This window comes from Mus caroli, chromosome 14 (genome assembly GCF_900094665.2).
Source record: "Mus caroli chromosome 14, CAROLI_EIJ_v1.1, whole genome shotgun sequence".
NCBI classification, from domain to species: domain Eukaryota; kingdom Metazoa; phylum Chordata; class Mammalia; order Rodentia; family Muridae; genus Mus; species Mus caroli.
In genome coordinates, this window is record NC_034583.1 from 88094092 (window position 1) to 88115712 (window position 21621).

The window sequence follows — 21621 nt, forward strand, 5'->3', positions numbered from 1 at the left end:
CATTCTTTCTCTGCCCCAAATTATTGAAAATGTTGCTAGGTAGAGTTTTCTAGCATATTATCTGTGGTCTCAGATTTTTCAGAATATCCATTTGGACCTCTCTGGCTTTTGGAGACTCAGCTGAAAAATCAGATATTATTCTAATAGCTCTGTTTTTATGGTTTTTGGTCTTCCTCCTTTGTAGATTTTCATATTATTTCTTTGTTTTGTAAATTTAGCCTTTAGATTTATTATGTGATGTGGGAATTTATTTTCTGGGCTAGTCTATTTGGTGTTTGGTATTCTCCTTGTATCTTGATAGGTACCTCCTTCTTTAGGTTAAGAAAATTTATTCTACAATTTTGTTGAAAATATTTTATTGTGTTCCTGTTTAATTTTCTAAAATTTTCATTTTCATGTTTACCACAGTTTGGGATTTTTTTGTGATTCTAGTTTCATTTTTATATGAAACCATTTTGTTATTGTTTTTGTTTAATTCTACTATTTGTTTAGGTTATCACTGATTTCTCTAGTTGATTTGGCCATACCCTCTTTAAAGTCTTTGAGCAGGTTAATAATAGTTATCTTTAAGTTCTTGTCTTGTGTTTAACTTGTACTGAATTTCTCAGGGCTCCCTGCAATAGGATTGCTAGGCTCTCGTAGCGACGTTGTCCTCCTAGATATTATTGGTTATGTTTTGATGCTGACATCTGGGCATGCAAGTTTGGAATGGTTATAATTTTAGATGTTAATATCTTGTCTCATTTTCATTAGGGAGATGTTTGTGCCCTGGTTTCTGCTTCCTTCTCTGGGCATTTAAACAGCATGGCAGCTGTGGGTTACTTAATAGGGAATTACTTCTGAGATCTTGCCAAGAATGGTCACTGGGGACCACATACAATGAGACAGCATAAGTCAATTGTACCTCAATCCCATGAGTTCTTTGTGTTTAGTCATAGAGGTGTTCCTTGTCTGGCAGGTATCTAAAATTTAGAATTCCAAGTGGTAATCTTTGGCACCGTTGTCTCCTGTGTGAGATACTTGTTGGCCTGGAGCTCTGTCATTAAACTACCTCATGTGTTTGCATCAAGACGGTCTCTCCTGATTCCTTGGGTGCACACTGAATCTGGAATTTAGTGGGGGTTTCCCCACTAGGTTCTTTCAGCACCATAGACTACATTGCTTATACAGCCAATTGAGACACAGTGGGTTACACTTTCTGGTCTATGAAAAACAATTCCAAGTCTAAGTTCTTAGCTACTGGCCATTGTCAGCCTTTTAAACAGGTCTTCAACAGATATGATTAGAAATATTTTTCACCCATGGTGATTCTAAATTTCATTTTATTTTTTTAATATTTTTTTCTCTTTTAATGAATATTTTATTTATTTATGTTTTCAAATGTTATCCCCTTTCCCGGTTTCCCATCAGAAACCAGTAGGAATTTTAATCCAGCAGCAAGGCTATTCTGGCAAGGAATCACATCCAGTGACCTTTTAGGTCTGTATTATCTGGCTGAACTGACATACCTTTAATCCCTCTGACTGGAATACACACACACACACACACACACACACACACACACACACATACACACACGCGCGCGCGCGCGTCCTTAGTACACACTTTCAATCCAAAACAATGAAGAGAAAATTAGCTAGTAGAAGGAAGAAGCTATGTTTGAAAGTGATGTCTAACTGAGGGGCAGACAAAATGATGAATGAGAGAAAATGTTTGACCTAATTAGTCTGACTCAGAGATAGGACCCTCATAAAACAGAACAGAGAAGAGACAAAACAAACAAACAAACAAAACCAGTGCATAGTGCGGGAAAGAGAAAACAGTTCAGTGAGTGCAGTGAGTTGAGGCAATGCAGTCAGTGCAGTTCAGTTTGTGGAATTCAGAGGCAGTTTTTCAAAGGGCAGCAATTTAGTCAGAAGCCTAGAGAAGCCAACTTGAATCAATCAGCTTGGAATGGAATTTTGAGCCAGAGCAGCTGAAGTGACCGAGCCAGCCTGAGTTCACAAAGAACTAGAAAGGGTGATCTTATTCAATAGCAAACTTCTAAGTGTAAAGTCAGATCTGGTACAGAAAAGGTAAGTTTCCAATTGATTTTCTCTATGTGACAACAGTTGCTGTATGTTACTGTGCCAATCTGCTGAGTGACTTATATGGATCCTTTCTGATAGCAATCTGGAGGTATTCTTAGAAACATATATGTGGTTTGCCTCATGTTTTTATATTTCTTGATTTTGCTTCATATTCTCTCTCTAAATTGTCAAAACTGCATATGTGACTATTTGCCTGAGATAGTTTTCCTATATAATCACTAAATGGTCTCTGAAGCATGAGTGTATCTAATTCAATGTCAGACTATATCTATTACTATGGTTTCATAAATTGCATATCATAATGATGTCATATCAATCTTTGATTTTGTAAGTATCCTGTATGATGTTCATATAAAAATGAAATCACCGATGACTCATTTCTCGGAACACAGTCTCATCGTTAAGAGACACATGATCAAAATAAAATAACCTCTTGTAAATCTCAAAATACTTAAAAACTATTAGTGCAATTAGTTGTATTTATGCCTTTGGTAAAAAGTACCAAAAGGAAAATTAGAAATAAAATTTTAATGGAATGAAAAAGGAAGCAGAACACACATCTCTAATATATAACTGGAACAAAATTTATGGCTCAAGGCTTAAAGGTAAAGTTCTTGCCATGCAAGTGTGAGAACCCAAGTTGTAATGTTCCACATAAAGCAGGTAGCACTCTTGTGTCATCACATTTGGGAAGATGTGAAGTGTAGACAAGAGAATCCCTAAGTTTGCAGGCTGGGTATACTGTGAGAACAGTGGCCAAAATCCAAATAACTTGCCACAAATAGGGTGAAACATGAAAGCTAACACCTTAAGTTGTCCTCTGATCTCCAACTGTGTGTCATGGCTGAATTCATACTCACACTGTCCACAAAAAATAAACACACACACACACACACACACACAGAGGCATCATATATGCACATCTCTAAAAATCATATAGACAGACACACATTTATATACATTTACTTGTGAAGTTTGTTTTGTTTTCTCTAGAATCTGGAGAAAGGAGAGAAAACAAATAGAGAAACAAGGAGAAGAAAGAAGGCATACCTTTGATTCTCACTGCCTTCACTTCATCATCTTTTCCTCCATTAATTTGTTTTTAATCACAGTTGCCTAATCACTCGTGACCCAAGGAATATTTTTATAGGTCTTACACATGGCTCAGATTAAACCAAATGGGTCGTATAACAAAAGCAAAAGTCAACAATTTGAGCAAGGAAGAGAAAGGTATAAATAGAGATAGGAGAGATGTAATATAGGGTATAGATGAGAATAACTCGAATACATTATATGTATCTACAAAATCATCAGAGAACTAAATTAAATTTAAAAAAACTTAAGAGTGAAACATAGGATCAAAGAATTTAGTAACACATGTTTGCTTTTTAAATCATAAAGTTTAGTGTGGAAAAAATGACTCAGTAATTACAACCACTGGCTGTTCTCATAGAAGACCCAGTTTTGATTCCCACTACCCACTTGGTAATAAATGACTGTAAATACAATTACCGGTGTTTAACATCATCTTTTGTCAACTGCAGATACTGCATACATGTGGCCTTGCGGGAGGAGATGTGTGGGGCAAGTGGAACCATGTCATTAGGCAAAAACTGGAAACATTTAGCAGATTCAGAAAGCCCAGTATATTCTCATATCTGAGAAAGATAGGTGTTTCATCTACTCCCAGCTCAGTTCTTTCTCTGGAACATGTGACCATGACACCCCACATGAAGTTCAGTACAGCTAATCACGCCCAGAGCACAAAGTTCTCCATGCTAATGAAGCCCAGATGGACTGGGCTTGAGGGTTAGCCAGTAAGCTTATCTTCCCAGACATCCCCTCTTGAAAAAGATATTTAATCTCTGGTCCACCCTGAGTAAGTCCTATGTACCCTCTTTCCACAATGAACAATGAATAAACAGTTTGGACAAACAAGGACTGTCTCTCTTAAAAACGGCTATGGGCGTAAACCTTCTTCATATGCACCCTAAGTCTCCTGGAGAAAGCTCCTCTGCCTTCGGGGTACAGATACACAGACACTAACCCCTGAGCTAAGCCAGAGTTCCACCTCTCCCAAGCCCAGAGCTCATTGCCCTCCAGTCAGGGAGTCTGGGAACCTCTGCCTCCTCCACTTCAGTCTGGGCTGTTTCTCAACTGGGCTGGGGCCCTCATTTTAGGCTGCGTTCCACCCCACCCCACCCCTCCACCCAGGTGACACTGAGGATGTAGCGCCCTCTAATTTCATCTGTCTGAGCAGCTGCCAGGTTGAAAGCAGAACCACACAGATTTTTCACTTTGTGGGGGGAATTTGAGGCATCAAAAGCCTCTTGCCATCCCCACTGAAGTTTTTGCTTCCTGTTCATAAACTGTTATGTGAATCCTCAAATTACTCTCCAGTGTCATGCCTGCTTTCCTGTTGCCATGATTTTGATAGACCCCTATTCTTGTGAAATAGCAAGGTCCAAAAAAACCCATTCTTCTCTAAGTTGTCATGATAATGATGCTTTATCATAGCAATAAAAAAATTAATGAAATGAGTTCCTTGGGTTTTTTTCCTTACCCATCCTTGACACTAGGCAGAGCTCTACTGAACCTGTAAAGGGATTCAAACATTTTTCCAAGATTTCCCTGTTTCTTTACCCAAAGTACCAGTGAGTTGGTGTGTCAATGGCAAAACAAAACTTTTCTAAATAGTATTCACAAAACTGGAGGAAAACACTGCCAAGGACCAGCTTCAGTCATTTTGGGGTTCTTGAGAATGGGAGGATCAGATCAGTGAGAAATCAGAGACTCTGAGGAAAAAATGCATGTGCCTCATTGCTGTTCTCAAGCTGGGCTCAGAGATAGCCAGAGATCCCCCTCTCCCCAAGGTAGCCAGAGTCCCCCCACTCCCCAGCCCCAGGTTCATCACTGGCCAGTCCCCCCACTCCCCTGAGTTCACCTCAGTCTTGTATTGGTTACACACTTCCTTTTTATACAATAATATGTAATCAAAAGACTTTTCATTATTTTCCTCAAGCCAATTATTTTTCGTGAAAAACCCCTTGTAACTATGTAAACAGAAAGCACAATGCTCACACATAGTCACACTTCAGGGTCTGCTAAAACTAGTTATACATTAACTTTCAACTCTCAGAAAAACCTCCAAATCACAGGCTGTCCCGGCATAAACTTGCATGAGAACAGAAAGGTGCTAAACAGTTTAGGATAATGTTAATATTTTTAATTTATCTAAATGTGCAAAATCTCTTTACTAAGCTCATCCAAATTATCTATTTGTACAAAGCTTTTCAAACTCTTTTCCATATGCAGTATTAATTCGTCTTGCAACTTTCCCCAGGGCTCCTTCACAAGCTTGAATTCTATCTCTTAGAACTTGAACCCTAATTTCCTTAGGCAGGCAATTCCAAGGGGTCAAATCAGTATGTTACAATCTTTCTAGGAAGGTCATTTCACTAATGCAACATCCCCCTCAAAGGATCCAATCTCTTTTACCCATCCTCTTATCTTGTTTATTGTACATATATCTTCTAATTTTCTCCAATAGTGTTTCTGAATCAAACTTTCTCTTATTAGCGCTCTCCCCTTATGGATGGGGGTTCTCTCCATCACCCACTTATCTAACAGACCCAGCTATTTGTTCCTCTATCTTGTCTCCTGCATTATCTATGAACATTCATTCCCTTTACTGACCCAGGTCCAGAGTTCCTTTTCCTTGAGGTCTTCAAATCTCTTAATTACTAAAACTTTAGGGTTCTCACAAACATTTCCTGCTTCAAATATTTCCTGGTACAACTTAATCATCAGGAGTTGGCTAAGATTTCCCAGAGAACAGTTAAGGCAGTCAGCCTTCACATCCAGAACCCCTTGTCCTGATATGCCTGGGTTGACCGCTTGAATGGCCAGAGCCAGAGCAGTTTGTTCCTAGTAGACATCAGAGCCATTTCCTTCTCTACTAATGCCCTCAATCCCTTTCCAAGAAATTTTTACCAGAGTTGTATTTGAGGACAAATATGGTATGCAGAACATCAAAAGAGATAATAAAGACATCATTTATATATGAAAAAAAACAGAGATGGTACCAAATTGATGGTGATCCCTCAGCTGAATGTGTCATGCTTCCACCTTTAAAAGCATGCTGTGCCTGATAAAACACTACAAAAAGACTACAAGTGCGTGTCCCAAGTCAGCCTATTTGTACCATTTCAGAAAAGTCTAGAGAGGCCAATGAGGGATTGGTCTTCTACCAAGTACTACTTTCCTCTGTGCCATCATACTCTCTTGTAGAAGCAGGAATCATACTCTAATCCCACTGCAAACTACCATGGGTGAAGCAGTTTTCTCTGCAACAGCTGGAAGAATCCAAGTTTCTGTCCTAAAATTCTGGGACAGGGAGGCAGGAATATGATTTATGGAGGCATGGTAAGACTAGTGACTGATTAAATTCAGAGCTCAACCAAGCCTTGTCAATGTGTCCCAATGGGAAGCTGAGCCTCTTCCTGAATCAAATGGACAAATGGATGTTGTTGCAAGGTCCTTTTCTGCCCTGTGGCAGCAGGCAAACACAAACATTGCTGGTAGAATTGTGAAACAGTAGATCTACTCTGCAAAAGAGTATGATGATGGTCCCTTACAAAAGCATGTATGTGGTCACTATATTATTCACTTAGTGAACTCCAGAGAAAAGGACACTCATATAAGCAATCAAAGGTCTTATATGAATACATCTAGAAACTTCATTCATAGGAACTATAAATGGAAACAACCTAAATGCCTTCCAAAAGGTAGATTGTTAAAGCATACTTATTTCCTAACACTACACTATGGGCTAATATTCAGCAATACAAGGGAATGAACCAATTCAAAGAACCTAAAGAATGTCTTTGCTAAAGCAAATCCATTTATTATAAGGCAGCCTGCTTGCAGGCCAGCAGTATTTGCAATTCTAAACCATTCCAGACCACCAGAAAATATCCAAACCAGTTTGTTTTATGAACAGCAAATACTAACACTTATCACCTTTTACTAAAATTTCTCATCATCTATGCTATAAAGTAGAAAAATTTTATTTTTGTCAATGTATCTTATTTACTGAATTATATTCCCCCAAGAGTGTACCTTGTATGAGACCCTATCTTTAAACTACATTTCCAGAGGCCTTGAATCTGAAACTTATCCTCCTGGCCAGTCAGAGTTTGTCAATTGTTTTTATTTACCATGCATCAATTTTACTGTTCAAATTTAAGGACAGATACCCCAAGAAAATTTCTGGAGTTATGGCCTCATTATCTTTGCTTATCACAATCTCCAGGGCATAAGGAAAACTTCCAATCAGAGCCAGATAGATATAAGTTTAGGACTTTTCAAAAAAGACTCATAACATAATTTTCTCAGGAAAAGATCTGAGTTGAATCATAGTGCAGAATGAAAGACAGAATGACAGTGGTTGTAGCTTTCAGCTCAGCTTTGCTAGAACTGTGCCAAACAGCTGTGCTGACTTCATGAGTTTTGCTGTTTCTAGTGGATATTACTATAGCATTGTATAAATTACTTATATTTACCATTCCTGGACTGATGAATATTACAAATTAAAAAAAAAAAAGACAGGGTAGGAATTTGCCTATTTGGGGGACATAAGGAGGGATTTGGTCATCACAACTCTAAAATATGACGTGAAATCTGATATAGATTGTCCTTGTGCTCTGATTAGTATAGGTAGTAGTAACAAGTAGGAAATTTACAAGTAGGAAAGGCAATCCATAGACTGCCCCACCTGGGGATCCATCCTATGCGCAGCCACCAAACCCAGACACTGTTGCAGATGCCAACAAGTGCTTGCTGACAGGAGCCTGATATGTATGTCTCCTGAGATGCTCTGCCAGAGCCTGATCAAACAGATGTAGATGCTCTCAGCCAACCACTGGATTGAGCATGGGGACCCAAAGGGTGTAGTTAGGGGAGGGATTGAAAGAGCTGAAGGGGTTTGCAACCCCATAGGAAGAACAATAAAATCAACCAACCGGATGCCCCTAGAGCTCCCAGAGACTAAACCACCAACCAAAGAATATGTGGGTGGGAGCGGGGAGCGACCCATGGCTCCAGATGAACACACAGCAGAGGATGGCCTTATCTGGCATCACTGGGAGGAGAGGCTCTTGGTCCTTTGAAGGCTTAATGCCCCAGCATAAGGGATGGGTGATGTGGCAGTGGTTGGGTGGGTGGGGGAGCACCCTCATAGAAGCTGGGGAGGGAGTAGGATAGGGGAATGTTTGAGGGGAAACCGAGAAGGGAGATAACATTTGAAATTTAAGTAAATAAAATGTCCAATAAAAATTTAAAATAGGAAATTTGCAAGTGTGATACATTTTTATAAAATCAAGCACAAATAACAATGATTGCATGTGAAATATAACGTAAAAACAAAATTCTAGGCCTTTAGGCCCAGGCTTGGGAATGTGACCTCTGTGACTCATTGCTCCAAGGTATGCTAATCATAAAACAGATAGTGACATTCCTCCACCCACCTGCTTCCTGGGTTCAAAGAGTGTTCATTCAAAGAAAGTCACCCTGACAATGCTGGAAACTGCTATGCAAATGTGCTATTGTTAGGGGCTCTTAGAAACTGTCTTGAGAGATAACCTGCACAATTACCAGGTATTCCTTGTGACTCTTGTGACTTTGCACTTCCTTGGGACTCTTAACTGGTATTTTTTGGTATTTTCCAACAACGCTCTCCCCATTTCCTTGAGTTGGGGTTTCTTCCTTTAAATACCCCCTTACCCAGCTACTCAGCATGCCATGGTCCTCTACCCCTGCATGGTGTATGACCATGGGACCAAGAGCGCTCTTGAATAAAAATCCTCTTGCAGTTTGCAGCAAGACCGTTTCTTGTGGGTGATTTGGGGTGTTGCCTCTTCTGAGTCAGAATGTGGGGGAGTCCTCATGTTGTGGGTCTTTCACATATAACATAAATAAAGGAAACGAGGTAATCTCCTTCATTGTAATTGTATATTTATGAAAAATATAATTATGGATAATGCTAAAGGTTTTGAGAATGTTTCTGGTCTGTTCTGTGCCTGTAACATAGAATTATCTCAAAATTTAAAAGTTCTATTTTGAGAACACTTCTTACTCTGTAGCCCTGACAAGCTTAGACCTTGGTATGTAGACCAGGCTGGTCTCAAACCTGCAAAGATCTCCTTGCCTATCTTTCCAAAGAGCTGCAATTAAAGCTGGATTACATGACACTTGGTTCAATATTTGGACATTTTTATCATTAAATAAATAGTGATCCCAAACACTAATGAATAAAGTACAGTTCCTAGAAACTAATTTTATAAAGTTGATTTCTATTCCTCTAGAATGTAAAGAAAGCTTAAATTCTAGGCTAAAGAAATGGAGATAAGATAAAGTCATGCTATGGGTTCACTAGGCTCCACATTTTTCTAAATCTTCAAAAATGAACATATATGATAGCAACATATATGTTACAAACGTTTGGTGTAACTTGGAGACCATTTTGTGTGATTACGAATTACTTAATGCTTAGGAGATGGAAGCCAACCATAAGACAATTCTGATATGAGCTAAGCCTAACGAAGTCTCTGACATAATAGAGTAACCCAAGGTAGAGCTGATATGTCAATGAGCCAGCCCGAATCCATAAGCCTTATAAGAAAAATTGGAATTTTGGAAGTAGTCCCTATGTAGAGAGAGAATCTCTTGTATGCTATGTGGAAGCATTATCTGTCAACAAAACCCTGAAGACCTATTAGCAAAAGGCAGGAAATAAGAGGTGGGAGTTCTGGTAGAGAGAAAGGAGTCTAGGATAGAGTCAGGACAGGAACATGCAAAACTTGGACTCTGAGGAACTCAGACATATGAAACTAACCAACCCTGTGGTAGGCATAGGATATTTTAATTGGGTTAAATAACTTATTGGATAGTCAGGAGACAAGCTTAGCTTAAGGCATTATAAGCATTATAAGAATTAATAAGCCTATCAGTCATCACTTGGGAAATGAACTAGGTTGGAAAAGCTGTGACTTTCTGGATTCAAACTGTTCTGGAGACGTGGCATCCCAAGCCTCTTCCCTGATAGCCATCAGGAAGAAGACTTTGGCCAGTGCATGACTGGCCATGGTGACTGTGGAGTTACTTGCTCTGTTGCTGAGTTCCTACAAGTCCATCTGTCAATGCTCGCCACTAGCCAGCGCATTCAAGCTTCTCTTGAGGCCTGCAACACTGATGCTCTCTCAACCAATCACAGTTGAAGGATCTCAACCTGTAGTGTTGTTTGTTTGGTTGTTTTGGGGTTTATTTTTGTTGTTGTTTTGTTTGTTTTGCAAACTGTTCCCACTTGGTGAGATGTCTGTTTACATCAGAATACTGTAACCTCTGTAATAGGATTGAATTTTAAGGAATTGTGTGAATAAAAGCATATTCAAAAGGCAAATCTCATATGGACATTCTAATTGCAGAGAATCTCTCAACACACTGGCAATTTCCTCCAAAGTATATGCATGCTCTTGGATTTTTCTTGACTGGTTTTAACTTCTAATCTCTGATTTCGGTTCACAAATGATTTTAATGTTATTTCAGAGACAGGAATGTTGAAAATAGGCTATACAAAGTGGTCAAGTTGAAAAGGAACTGTATCTATATTTGGTTTGTCTTCGTTTCCTAATCTTAGCCTATCCCGTCAATAATATTAGGGTTACCTCTATAAATGGGGAAATGGCACAGTGACCTTAATCAGGAATCTAGAGCCCAAGTAAGATAACCCATTTTGCTTGAAACCACTTAAGAAAACCTGATTTTTTTGTTCCCTGGAAGTATATGAACACAGAGAACCAATACCTATTTCATTGGTGAGCTTTCCAAGGTAAGAAAATATGGGATTTACAGATCTGAACAAGGTACAGTTTCCTGTATAAGGAGAACGTGTTAGTATTCTCAGATTTGTCAACACACCTCACTGCTCACTCTTAATATATGTGGCATAGATATATTAGTCAATGAATGGTAACTACTTCCAATACTGACAATCAGCAGAAACAAGAGGACTCAGACACAATGGAAATGTATGTGACCAGTTCAATAAGGTACAGCAGTTGAAAGATCCCCCACTGACTTGGGTGTCCCTCAAACTCTAATATATACCTTGAGATAACTTGAAGGTTATCAACAATATTGACTTCATATTGAATCAAATAAAATCCAGAACTCTGGATACTCCTATGAGGGATTTTTTTTTAAATCAGATTATTTAAGACAGTTTAATGTGGTCTCTGGTGAATTCCCAGATTAAGTAAAGAATATGGAAGAAGGAAATGCTGCTTTCTGCCTCTCTGTTCTTCCTCACTGTCAAAACCATGAATCTTTCTGCTTTGGCTTTTCTTTCATCCATATTAGAACCAGTTTTGGGATTCCAAGGTAGACTGAAGAGTGGAAGCTCCCTGGGAATCCTGCAGGCCTCCAGTGCCAGACTGGGAATACTGAGATGTTCAGCACAGTGGACTGGACAACTGCCACATTCTTCGCCTCTCCAGTATAATATGACATTACTAGATTACTAGGATAACATGTTATAAAACAGCACATTAAATCTACTTTTAATAACAATAATGAATAATAATAAATACATATATGTTACTTTTTTTATTCTATCAGTTCTATTCCATTAGAGAAACCTTTTACAAATTTAGATGTGTTCTACTTGCTAGTTAAGAGTTCTTCCCCTTCAAAGTATTCACCTTAAGATATATTATACAGTTAGATGATTTACTTGTTTAAAAGCATCGAGTTTTATGAATATAGGAAAGTTTAAGCCATTAACCATTAATGAATTTAGGTTCAGAATACACAGATGAATTTATCTGAAAGTGCAATTCAATAGTGTAGGAAACATTAAACAGTAGTCTTTTCTGTCAAAATCTGTAAGACTTTCATGACAAAGAATTTAAATCCTTTTATCTGCCCTACCTTGTAAGACCCTTATACAAATCATCTTATCTCTGTCAACTGGTAAAACCTTATGCAAATATATTAATTTCCCCACTCAGTAAAATATTTGTTTACACGTATTTATTGTATAGGAACTGTTATTACTTTGTGGGTTCTTCTTTCTTCTAATGTTTTGCTAGTGTCTTGAAACAAAATATCCATTCCTTTGTCCTCTGCCATAGAGGTGTGGCACTTGAAATCAAATTTCTTATTCTGCCTAGTTCTTCTGGGTATCACTTGTAAATGTCCCTTTTGTTTCCTTACAGCAATATGTTCTAATCTTCTGCCTGCTTCCTATTCTCTTGCTTGTCCTGTCCTTACCTGTGTCTAGCTTGTTCTCTCTGAAACCTTTCTCTGTAAAACTAAAACCCCCCATACCACCTTCTTTCCTTGCAGTGTGCTAAAATAGCCTCTTTTTTCTGTCCTTCTGTGACTTGGACATACCCTACCTCTAACCCATTCTGTCAAATCTTTCTCTGATTTGTAACTTTGTCTGCTCTTCAATTAGATGTCACTTTCAAATATGGCTGCTTCCTTTTTTTTAAAATTACTTTTATTTTTATTTATTTTATTTTTACAGTAGTTATCCCATCCTGGTCCTCCCTCCCATGGTTTCTCATTCCTTTCCTCCTCCTCACTGTCTCCAAGAAGATATCTCCACCCCCAGATCCCTAGTCCCCAAGCTCTCCCACCAAGCCTCCCCACTCCCTGAGGCCTCAAGTCTTTTGAGGGTTTTAGACTCATCTTCTCACACTGAGGTCATACCAGGCAGTCATCTCCTGCATATGTGCTAGGGGCCTTTGGACCTGTTGGTGTATGCTATCTGGTTGGTGGCTCAGTGTCTGTGAGATCTCAGGGGTCTAGGTTACTTGAGACTGCTGGTCTTCCTATGAGGGTACCCTCCTCTTCAGTTTCTTCCAGTCATTCCCTAATTCAACTACAGAGGTCTCTGACTTTAGTCCACTGGTTGGGTGTAAGTATCTGCATCTGTCTCAGTAAGCTGCTTGTTGGACCTCTCAGGGGACTGCCATGCTAGGCTCCTATCTTAAGCTCACCATAGTACCAGTAGTAGTGTCAGGTCTTAAAGCCTGTCCTTGCGATTGATTCCAAGTTAGGCCAGTCACTAGACCTTCTTTCCCTCAGTCTTTTCCCCATTTTTGTCCCTGCAGTTCTTTTAGACAGGAACAATTCTGGGTCAGAGTTTTTGACTGTGGAATGACAACCCCATCCCTCCACTTGATGCCCTTTCTTTCTACTGAAGGTAAATTCTACAAGTTTCCTCTAGCCACTGTTGGGCATTTACTCTAAGGTCCTTCCCTTTGAATCCTGAGAGTCTTTCACCTCCCAGGTCTCAGGTACTTTCTTTAGGGTCCTCCCACCTCCCACATGATAGAAGCCCCAGGGGCCAGTAGAATGAATGGGAATAGGCTGTTTTCTTTTACAAACTAACTTTACCTTCACTGTTTGGTGTCAACTAAAGGTGTTTCTGCATTCCAGTCATGGGGATTAAAGGTGTGACTTTCCAGCCAGATTGCTCACTCCTAGAAGGTCTTTGGATGTGATACCTTGCCAGAGCATCAAGGTTGCAGGATGAAAATTTCTCTACAATAAAAACTTTATTGCGTCACAGGAACTTCATGTCTTGGAGTTGTGACCCCTCTTTCCTGGATTTTCTTATTGTCAATTATTTAAAAAACCAGCCAAACTGGCACAATGATGAGATTGCAACCCAGCCAAATGGAAAAAGAAGACAAGACTGTGTTTGAATATAAACCATTAGCCCTTCCCATCCAGGAGAGCATGTTGTGAGTACCACACTCTTTTGATGAAGAATAATCCCCCATCCCCCCACCCCCGGAGACACACTTTAGCTGCATTGATGATCTCTTTCTTTGCCACACTAAAATTATTTCTAACAGTAGAGACTCTTTTCTTATAGAGAACACAGTAATAGAGAAGTATCAGACAACTCATGCTAGTATGTGAGATGGCATAGTAGAAAAAGTAGGTTACCAAATTAACACCATTGAAGAATCAGCCAAGTTTGTAGGAAGTGTACTAGATTCTTCTCTTGATCCCTGAGGAGCTCCACGGGTTGGATCAAATACGAAAAGTATTTACTCTTCACGTAGAGAAGGCCTCACACTCTTTATTCATTTTCTTCTACGATATGTCTTTAATGTAGCATTTTAATGGTGACTTTAGGCACTGCATTATATTTGCAAGACCAATCTCAGCCTTGTTATCTTGACTAGTATTTACCAGGATAACTACAATACACAAACCAATCTTCTTTTCATTTGACCTCATTTCCTTGATTTTTTTTTTCTCCACAATGACATCCACATCATACTGTTATATTTGCTTTCAGAAATTGGGAATGGTGGCATCAGGATTTTTCAAACCTATGACATCACATAGGCTACAACACGACCTGCAGCATATTCCCAGCACCCAGTTGGCTCAGCTCCCACCTTTACCTATGTATGTCATTTTCCATATACATAAGGAGAATGCCCCTCTGTCACTCTCTCTCTCTCCCCCTCTTTTCTTTCTACCACCACCTTGTCTCTCTCCCTATAAAACCTCTTCAATGGGGAAATCTCTTGGCCTAGTGTGCTGTTGAGATGCGACCCACCATTCTAACTCATCAGGGAGGCTCTTAGAAGGTAGATCCTCTGTGTGTGTGTGTGGAGGGGGAGGGGAATGGGGGTTGTTTCATAGATGATATGGAACAAAGAAAACCTGAAGAAGCTTCAGGACTTGGGAATCCCATGAAATAGGGGTCAGAGGGATTGTAGGAGTCAAATGAGATGTAGGACATCTAGACAAAAATGGCCCAATAAATTAACCAAGCAAGGTTTCTATGGGCTCACAGAAACTGTGGTAAGCACAGAACCTGGGTCTGCACCAGGTCCTTTGAACATATGTTATGGCTGTTTGCTTAGTATTTTTATGGGACTCCTAACTATGAGACCCGGTGTGTCTCTAACTCTATTGCCTGCTCTTAAGATTCTTTTTCTCCTCTTGGGTTCCCTTTGGGTCCACCTTTGGTAAGAGGAGTTTTCTCCTGTCTTACTGTGTCTTCTGTTGTCTCCCTTGTTGTGCTGTCTTGGAGGATTGCTCTTTTCTGAAGGGAAACAAAATAATGGACCTGGTGGAGAGGGCTGTAGGGAGAAGTAATAGGAGTGGAGGAAAGGAGAATGTATTGTCTGAGAGAAGAATGAATTTCCATTGAAAAGAATGAAAGGAAAAAAAAAAAGAATGTTCAGAAGGAGGAAGCCTCTACAATGGTTATATGCATGGTAAGTGGAACTAGGATTAGATTTATTCATAATTCATAATGCTTATCTTACAATTGTTCCCTCCTCACTCCCACCATCTTCCTTTTCTTAAGTAGCAGGTCCACTAATTATATTCTATGATGTCAAAGTAAGTCATATTCTGGCTCCTAATCTAGGTATTCATTAGATATTTATTCCCATGAAGGATCCTGGAGTTGTGTAGAAATTCAATGAACACAACAATCTTTAAAATTCCCTAAATGCATCTCATATTCTGCCAATATATATTATAGGCATGTATCTAACAACAAGGGATAGTCAGCATTCACAGGTAAATAACAACAGAGAGAAAGTAATAGGCTTACTTCTGTAGTAGGAACCTAAAGCTCTTAAATACTACAAGAGTAAATAACAAAAGACAAAGAGAAGAATTCTCTACCTGGAGAGGAATAACAATCAGAGCAACTGGGCAGAGGTGAAAAATGGAGGCATGGGCTCCAAGAACTTTGGTCCCTGGACATTACTCCCTGGTTACCTTGAGTTTCCATCCTCAGAGTTTAATCTTTATAACTGGTCCCTTTGGGTTTTTAAATTTTCAAAATTTTGTTTTACAAGAACCAAAGGAGTCTTAACTAGTTATTTGCTTAACTCATTTCTAGCTTATAGATCACACAATGTAAACAAGACATGATTTTACTTTTTATTCATTATCTTAGCACAGAATTAGCATTTACAACTTATGCTGTGTTTGAATAATTTTCAGCCATTGCTTACTCTTGCAACACATAGATATTAAATAATAAGACTTAAATATTGTACTTTCATTGTGAATATTCTGAACACATTAGGAATTCATTTCTGACACTATTTTTGTGCGAGACTGTATGTGTTACTTACCTTAAAAGGGTTTGATCATTGATAAGAAAAATAAAGCAATTGTTAATGCATAAACAAATAATGTGAAGAGAATAACAAATGTGCTGGTTTTATTTATCATTTATTGGAAAATGTATGTATTTCCCAATTTAAAATTCTTATCCTTTTGTCAAATAATCTTTTGCTATTATTTCGAAGTAAAAATAAAAGGTTACTCTAACTCCATGGTTACTACCTGGTGTGAAAGTATCTTAGTAAATCCTTTAGTCATTTCCACTGATGTCGGCTGCAGCACAAAGGATATGTGCATCTTTTGATCCTGCTCTTGTAAAAGTCCCTATTCCAACAAAATTAGATCTTGACTGGGACATTAAGATTTTTAGCTTGGGTCATTACAAGCTCTCTGAAGCAGAGAGGCCTTACCTGTGAACCTTTTAAAATAATAAATAAATGAGGGTTGGTTCATATTTTCTCTACTAATTTTGCATATTAAAAACTTAAGCAATTGTACACTTTTAAGTGTACAGTTTTAAGAGGAAAACTCACACTTTCTGCGTATTTTTACAATAGCATATTCATTCCATTAAAATGTTTACTTTCTGTATCTTAAAATGCAGCCCAAATAAAAAATAATAACACACAGAGAAAATCTAAGCTACTACAAAAATCACTTAACTTCGAGATTTTTGTGGCATTTTAATGTAATCTTACTGGCATAAATAAAGACTGAAGACAAAATATATTAATAATGGTTATATACACATCTTCCATTTTTATTAAGAAAACTATAATTTATTACTTTCATGAATTCACTGAGGTCATTCACTTTGAACAAGAAAAAAAATGAAATTTTCCATTCTCTTATGAATGTTTTCAGATAAGTAACAACCCAATAGATTTTCAAATAATGATCAAAGCAGATAAAGGATATTGTAATTTCAAGTTACTAATAGTATTATTCTGACATTACAGTGGAAAGAAAACCATGAAGTTAGAGTTACAGATCCATACTCTTACAGATATGGGAATTATATATTTTGTTGCATCAACATGTCTGTTCTATGTTATTCAGCACAAGGCTTTGTAAAATAAGAATCATGGGAATATAAGAAGATAAAGGAAAAAAGGTACAAATAACAGCTTCATAAACTGAGAAATGTACATAAATAAATCATGCATATGTGGCCAGTTTGCTTAGCTGGCAAGAAACAAAATATGGAAAATCTGCTTGTTAAACAATAACTACAGAGTGTGCTTTTATGATATTTTCTCCACAGTAATTCATATTAGAGATAGAAGTGGTTGCATGTTAAATAAAATCATTGAGCAATGCTCCCTGAGCATCGCAAAGAGCTGACTTATGTTGTTTTTAGACGCCTCCCATTAGAAAGTAAATATTTCTTCAAAGTAATGCATCTCAGAAACTGTAATAAAGACAAACGGTAAATAAAGTCGCAAGGCGATTTCAGACATTTTTATTAGGAGATTGTTGAAAAGAAAAAGAAAATTAAATACAATAACAGTAAACGTGGTTCTCACATTGAAACCAGGCTCAAATAACTAGGCTACCATAGAAAAATTTCCAATTCTTGCATTATGATGTAAAAACAGATTTTTGTACAGATTTTGTACAACAAAATTCGTAATAACCTTTTATCATTTTTAGAAAACTTTAAATATATAGATAAAAATAGACAATTTTCATAGGTCCTACATGAAGATGAGTATGTTCTGTTCCAAGGGCTTGCATAGAGCGCAAATATGGTTATAATATAGAACAACTAGACGTTAATATTTGTAAGATTACAAAAGCATGGGGACCATAAAATGGGCACAATTTTACTTGCTTACACCAAAACACAAATTTCTAAACAAACCTGTTTAACTAAAAAGAGGGAAAAATTAAGTTACAAACTTACAATAACATTTTGTGAATTGCAATATTTACAACAGGCTAATAAGAGTCTCTTAACATATAGTGGATAGCTTTTGTCTTCAATCCTAAAATTTTCTTTTATGCTGAACCAAACACTAATGCATTCTCATAGGTCTTTCACATAAGTCTTTTAAAACTACACCATTTAACAGGTGACTCTATGCCAGGAGCAGAGCAATGATCAACTCTCCTACCTATGTAAGTTGTAGTCTTAAAAACAAAAACAAAAACAAAAACAAAATAGTCTGTTAAAAAAACATGTACGACTCCAAACCTTTCTACAAATCCTTCCAATTTTAAGAACTGTAATCATTTACAGTATGTATGTATGTATGTATGTATGTATGTATGGAAAAATAAACAAAAATACATGTAAGTAAGAATTGAATCTCTTTTGCTCAAACAACAAAATATGACCATGGAAGAATTATGCTCAGCAAACCGTTTCTACAAAGCAGTTACTAACGGTGTTTTAAATTAAAATATTACTCCCCTTTAATGCAAGCTAAAATAACTGTACATATAACCCTTTGTTTTCTTAAAAAATGAACTTAACCAGTTAATAGCAAGTTACAGCCAAGAATTAGTTATGTTTCAGAACTGCAAGGAAGACCTAAAAATGACAGGAGCTCAGTGACACAGAATCCATAATAGGAACTTTTTTGTCTTAACCAAATAATAATTACCCAATCAAAACTATCTTTAAACACACTGATGCTAGCTGCTTTAGATTTATTACTTTGTTTTTAATGGTAATAAAAATACTATAATCACAAAATTTTAATATGACGGAAAATCATAAAGTGTAGAGCAACTGCACGGATTCATGTAAGTCTTTAGAAGGGTTACTCCCAATTTGTAAAAGCAAAGTTAACTTCAGCATGTGATAAGCACTGTTTGCAGCTTTACTTCCAGTTATACGCACAAATATGAAAACACATACTGTAACTTTCAAAAAGACAGTGAAAATAGCACGTAGCTCCCCCGTTCCCTCTGAATGAGCTGGAAAGCACAGCACAGTTTAACTTCATCACTTGGGGCTACATGGTATTGGACCAATACACCAAGGGCTTATTAAGTTTTGTTTTTCAGCAACATTAACATAATATGACATTAACATATAAAAATATCTCTGGTGTTTTGATTTACTGGTCAGCCACAATTCATCCTCTGTAGTGGAGTTTGGGGTACTCACTAGGGATCAATATACAAATAAAAAAATGGCTGACAGAATTCTGATGTCACCAGATGTATAAGATCTCATTCATTAATACTGTGACTCCAGACAAATATTTACATGCCTGCATGCGTTAAAACCAGAAAGACATCTTTCTGACCAACAGGGTGACAAAACATATTTTCTAAAATTTTCATTTCCTAAACGCTAGTATACTACTGCATACATAATACCTTCCTGTGAGTTTTATGTTTATATACTGTACATGTGACCAACAGTTTGAATAAGAAGCAACATTATTATTTGTAATCCTATATACCGCTACCAGTTTGGAATGAAAACATGTTATATTTATATATATATTTTTATATATTTTTATCTTTAAGAAAAAGAGACCACCAGTGAAACCGTTTGGCTTATATTCAATGCTTCTTTTTCAGATATGCAAAATGTAATTTCATTGAGTTGTTAACATCCGTTTGTTGGACTTTCAGAAAGTATATGAAAAAGGTCTTCAGGACAAAACCTGCAGTTATAGAGTTTAAAATTGTATGTAACAGAGTACTCTCACTTCTCTCATCCCCCCGCCCCCCAGAACCCTCTATGACCCTTAAAAGTTTATCCCATCGATTCTTGCTGGTTTCTGTGGGACACAATTCTGTAACTCTGGGTGAACACTGCTACAAAGTCTGTTGATGTGCTCAGTTACAGAACTGTCAGAAGAGGAAAATAAAAAGTTCATTCCATTAAGAAGAAAAGAAAACAAACCAAAGCTAGGTCTTCCTCAGACCCGTCTTTAGCTCTCTACACAAGTGTCCAGCAGCACAGGTGAGTTATTAACTGTAAGAAGTTTGATATGTGTACATTTACAAACATTCTCAGTCTCTGGTATGAACCACAGGTGAAAAAAAAAATTCAATGGAGGAAACTTTTCTGCCTTTGTGGAATACTTAAATGAAAAAGAGCACTAACACACAAAAATTGAAGAAGTTCTTTTACACGGACTTTGTTTTTTTCCTGAACTTTCCGACGATGAAGGTCTGCCTCCAGAGTTCTGTAGTAGATGACGTGTTTCTTCAACAAGGAATATTCAGTACATGACAGTAGTTTTCAAATACAGTCTTCCATCTAAAACAAATGATAAAAATAATTAATGGCACAGTATTCGAGAGGCGTAGGAAACATGAAATTTGGTATGAAATCCTGGTTTTCTATTTTACTTTCACTTGCTTAGGATGTAACAGTTTTCATATATTCTCAAAATTAATTTCACAATTACATGAGTTCATAGAATCAAGAAGGATACAGAATTTTTAGTTCTCATAAATATATATTCGCTAAAATGATATCAGTTCCAGACCACTCAGAAAATAGATAAGTGTATGTGTGTGTGTGCATTACTGATATGCAAAGCTAGTGACTTTCTGCTGAATGACAATTACTTCCACCAAGCTTGCAGAACCAAATTTTCTGAGCGTGCACTCAGGTGTATCTCCATCATGAAAGCCAAAGGCTCTGCTCGCTCTCTAGGAGTGTTGTTAAATATGCTGTGTGATGTAACTATTGTGCACATGTGTAACTATTTTCATGAATGCCACCAATGATATCTTAGCCATCAATAGAGTTGTTTTTTTTTTCCTCTAGTGAGATGAACTGAATGAATAGAAGTTAAGATATAAATATATTACTGGAGATTAAAATATAATTCTGTGAGAAATAAAAAAATAGTGAAATCTTGGACATATTGTATAAACTATTTGAATGAAACAGAAATAAAAATAAAAATAAGAAATTAATTATCCAATGCAAAATATAAATAAAACACAAGTGCAATTTTCAGCTATATTATACTCTAACCTGTGCCTTCTGTGGGACACACTTCAGTTGTATGTGTACACTTCCTCCTGGTTAAGGTTGTCCTGAAGATCCCCTAAGCCACCCAAACTATCGCCATTGTTATGTGCTGTCTACCATATTTTCAAGGTAAGACCCCAATTCCTCAGACACTACACCTTTTACTGACACAAGACAGAAAAATTAAGTTGGTATTGATCAGGATCCATCCTTTATAATACTGGGAAGTACTCTGCAGGAAGCTGGAGGAACGGAAGTCATCATGGCCAGTGTGGTAAGATACTCCCATGCATACAGCACATGGGTATGTTTTCATGGCACATATGTATGGGAATTCCTGACTGCTTTCTGATTGGATATAAGGCCTGGGCCACATGAGAAAAGGTGTGTAAAACT

The 21621-nt window shown here is 37.5% G+C and overlaps 1 protein-coding gene across 2 annotated transcripts in view; it reads right to left on the reverse strand.

Moving 5' to 3' along the window:
• Positions 1 to 17705: 17705 nt before the first annotated feature.
• Dach1 (dachshund family transcription factor 1) overlaps positions 17706 to 21621 on the reverse strand; it is a 382982-nt gene continuing 379066 nt past the window's right edge. For both annotated transcript variants that reach the window (XM_021181596.2, XM_021181594.2), the window contains one exon: positions 17706 to 20499. In XM_021181596.2, coding sequence (XP_021037255.1) covers positions 20462 to 20499 — 38 coding nt within the window. In that variant the 3' untranslated portion in view covers positions 17706 to 20461. The remainder of the gene's footprint in view (positions 20500 to 21621) is intronic.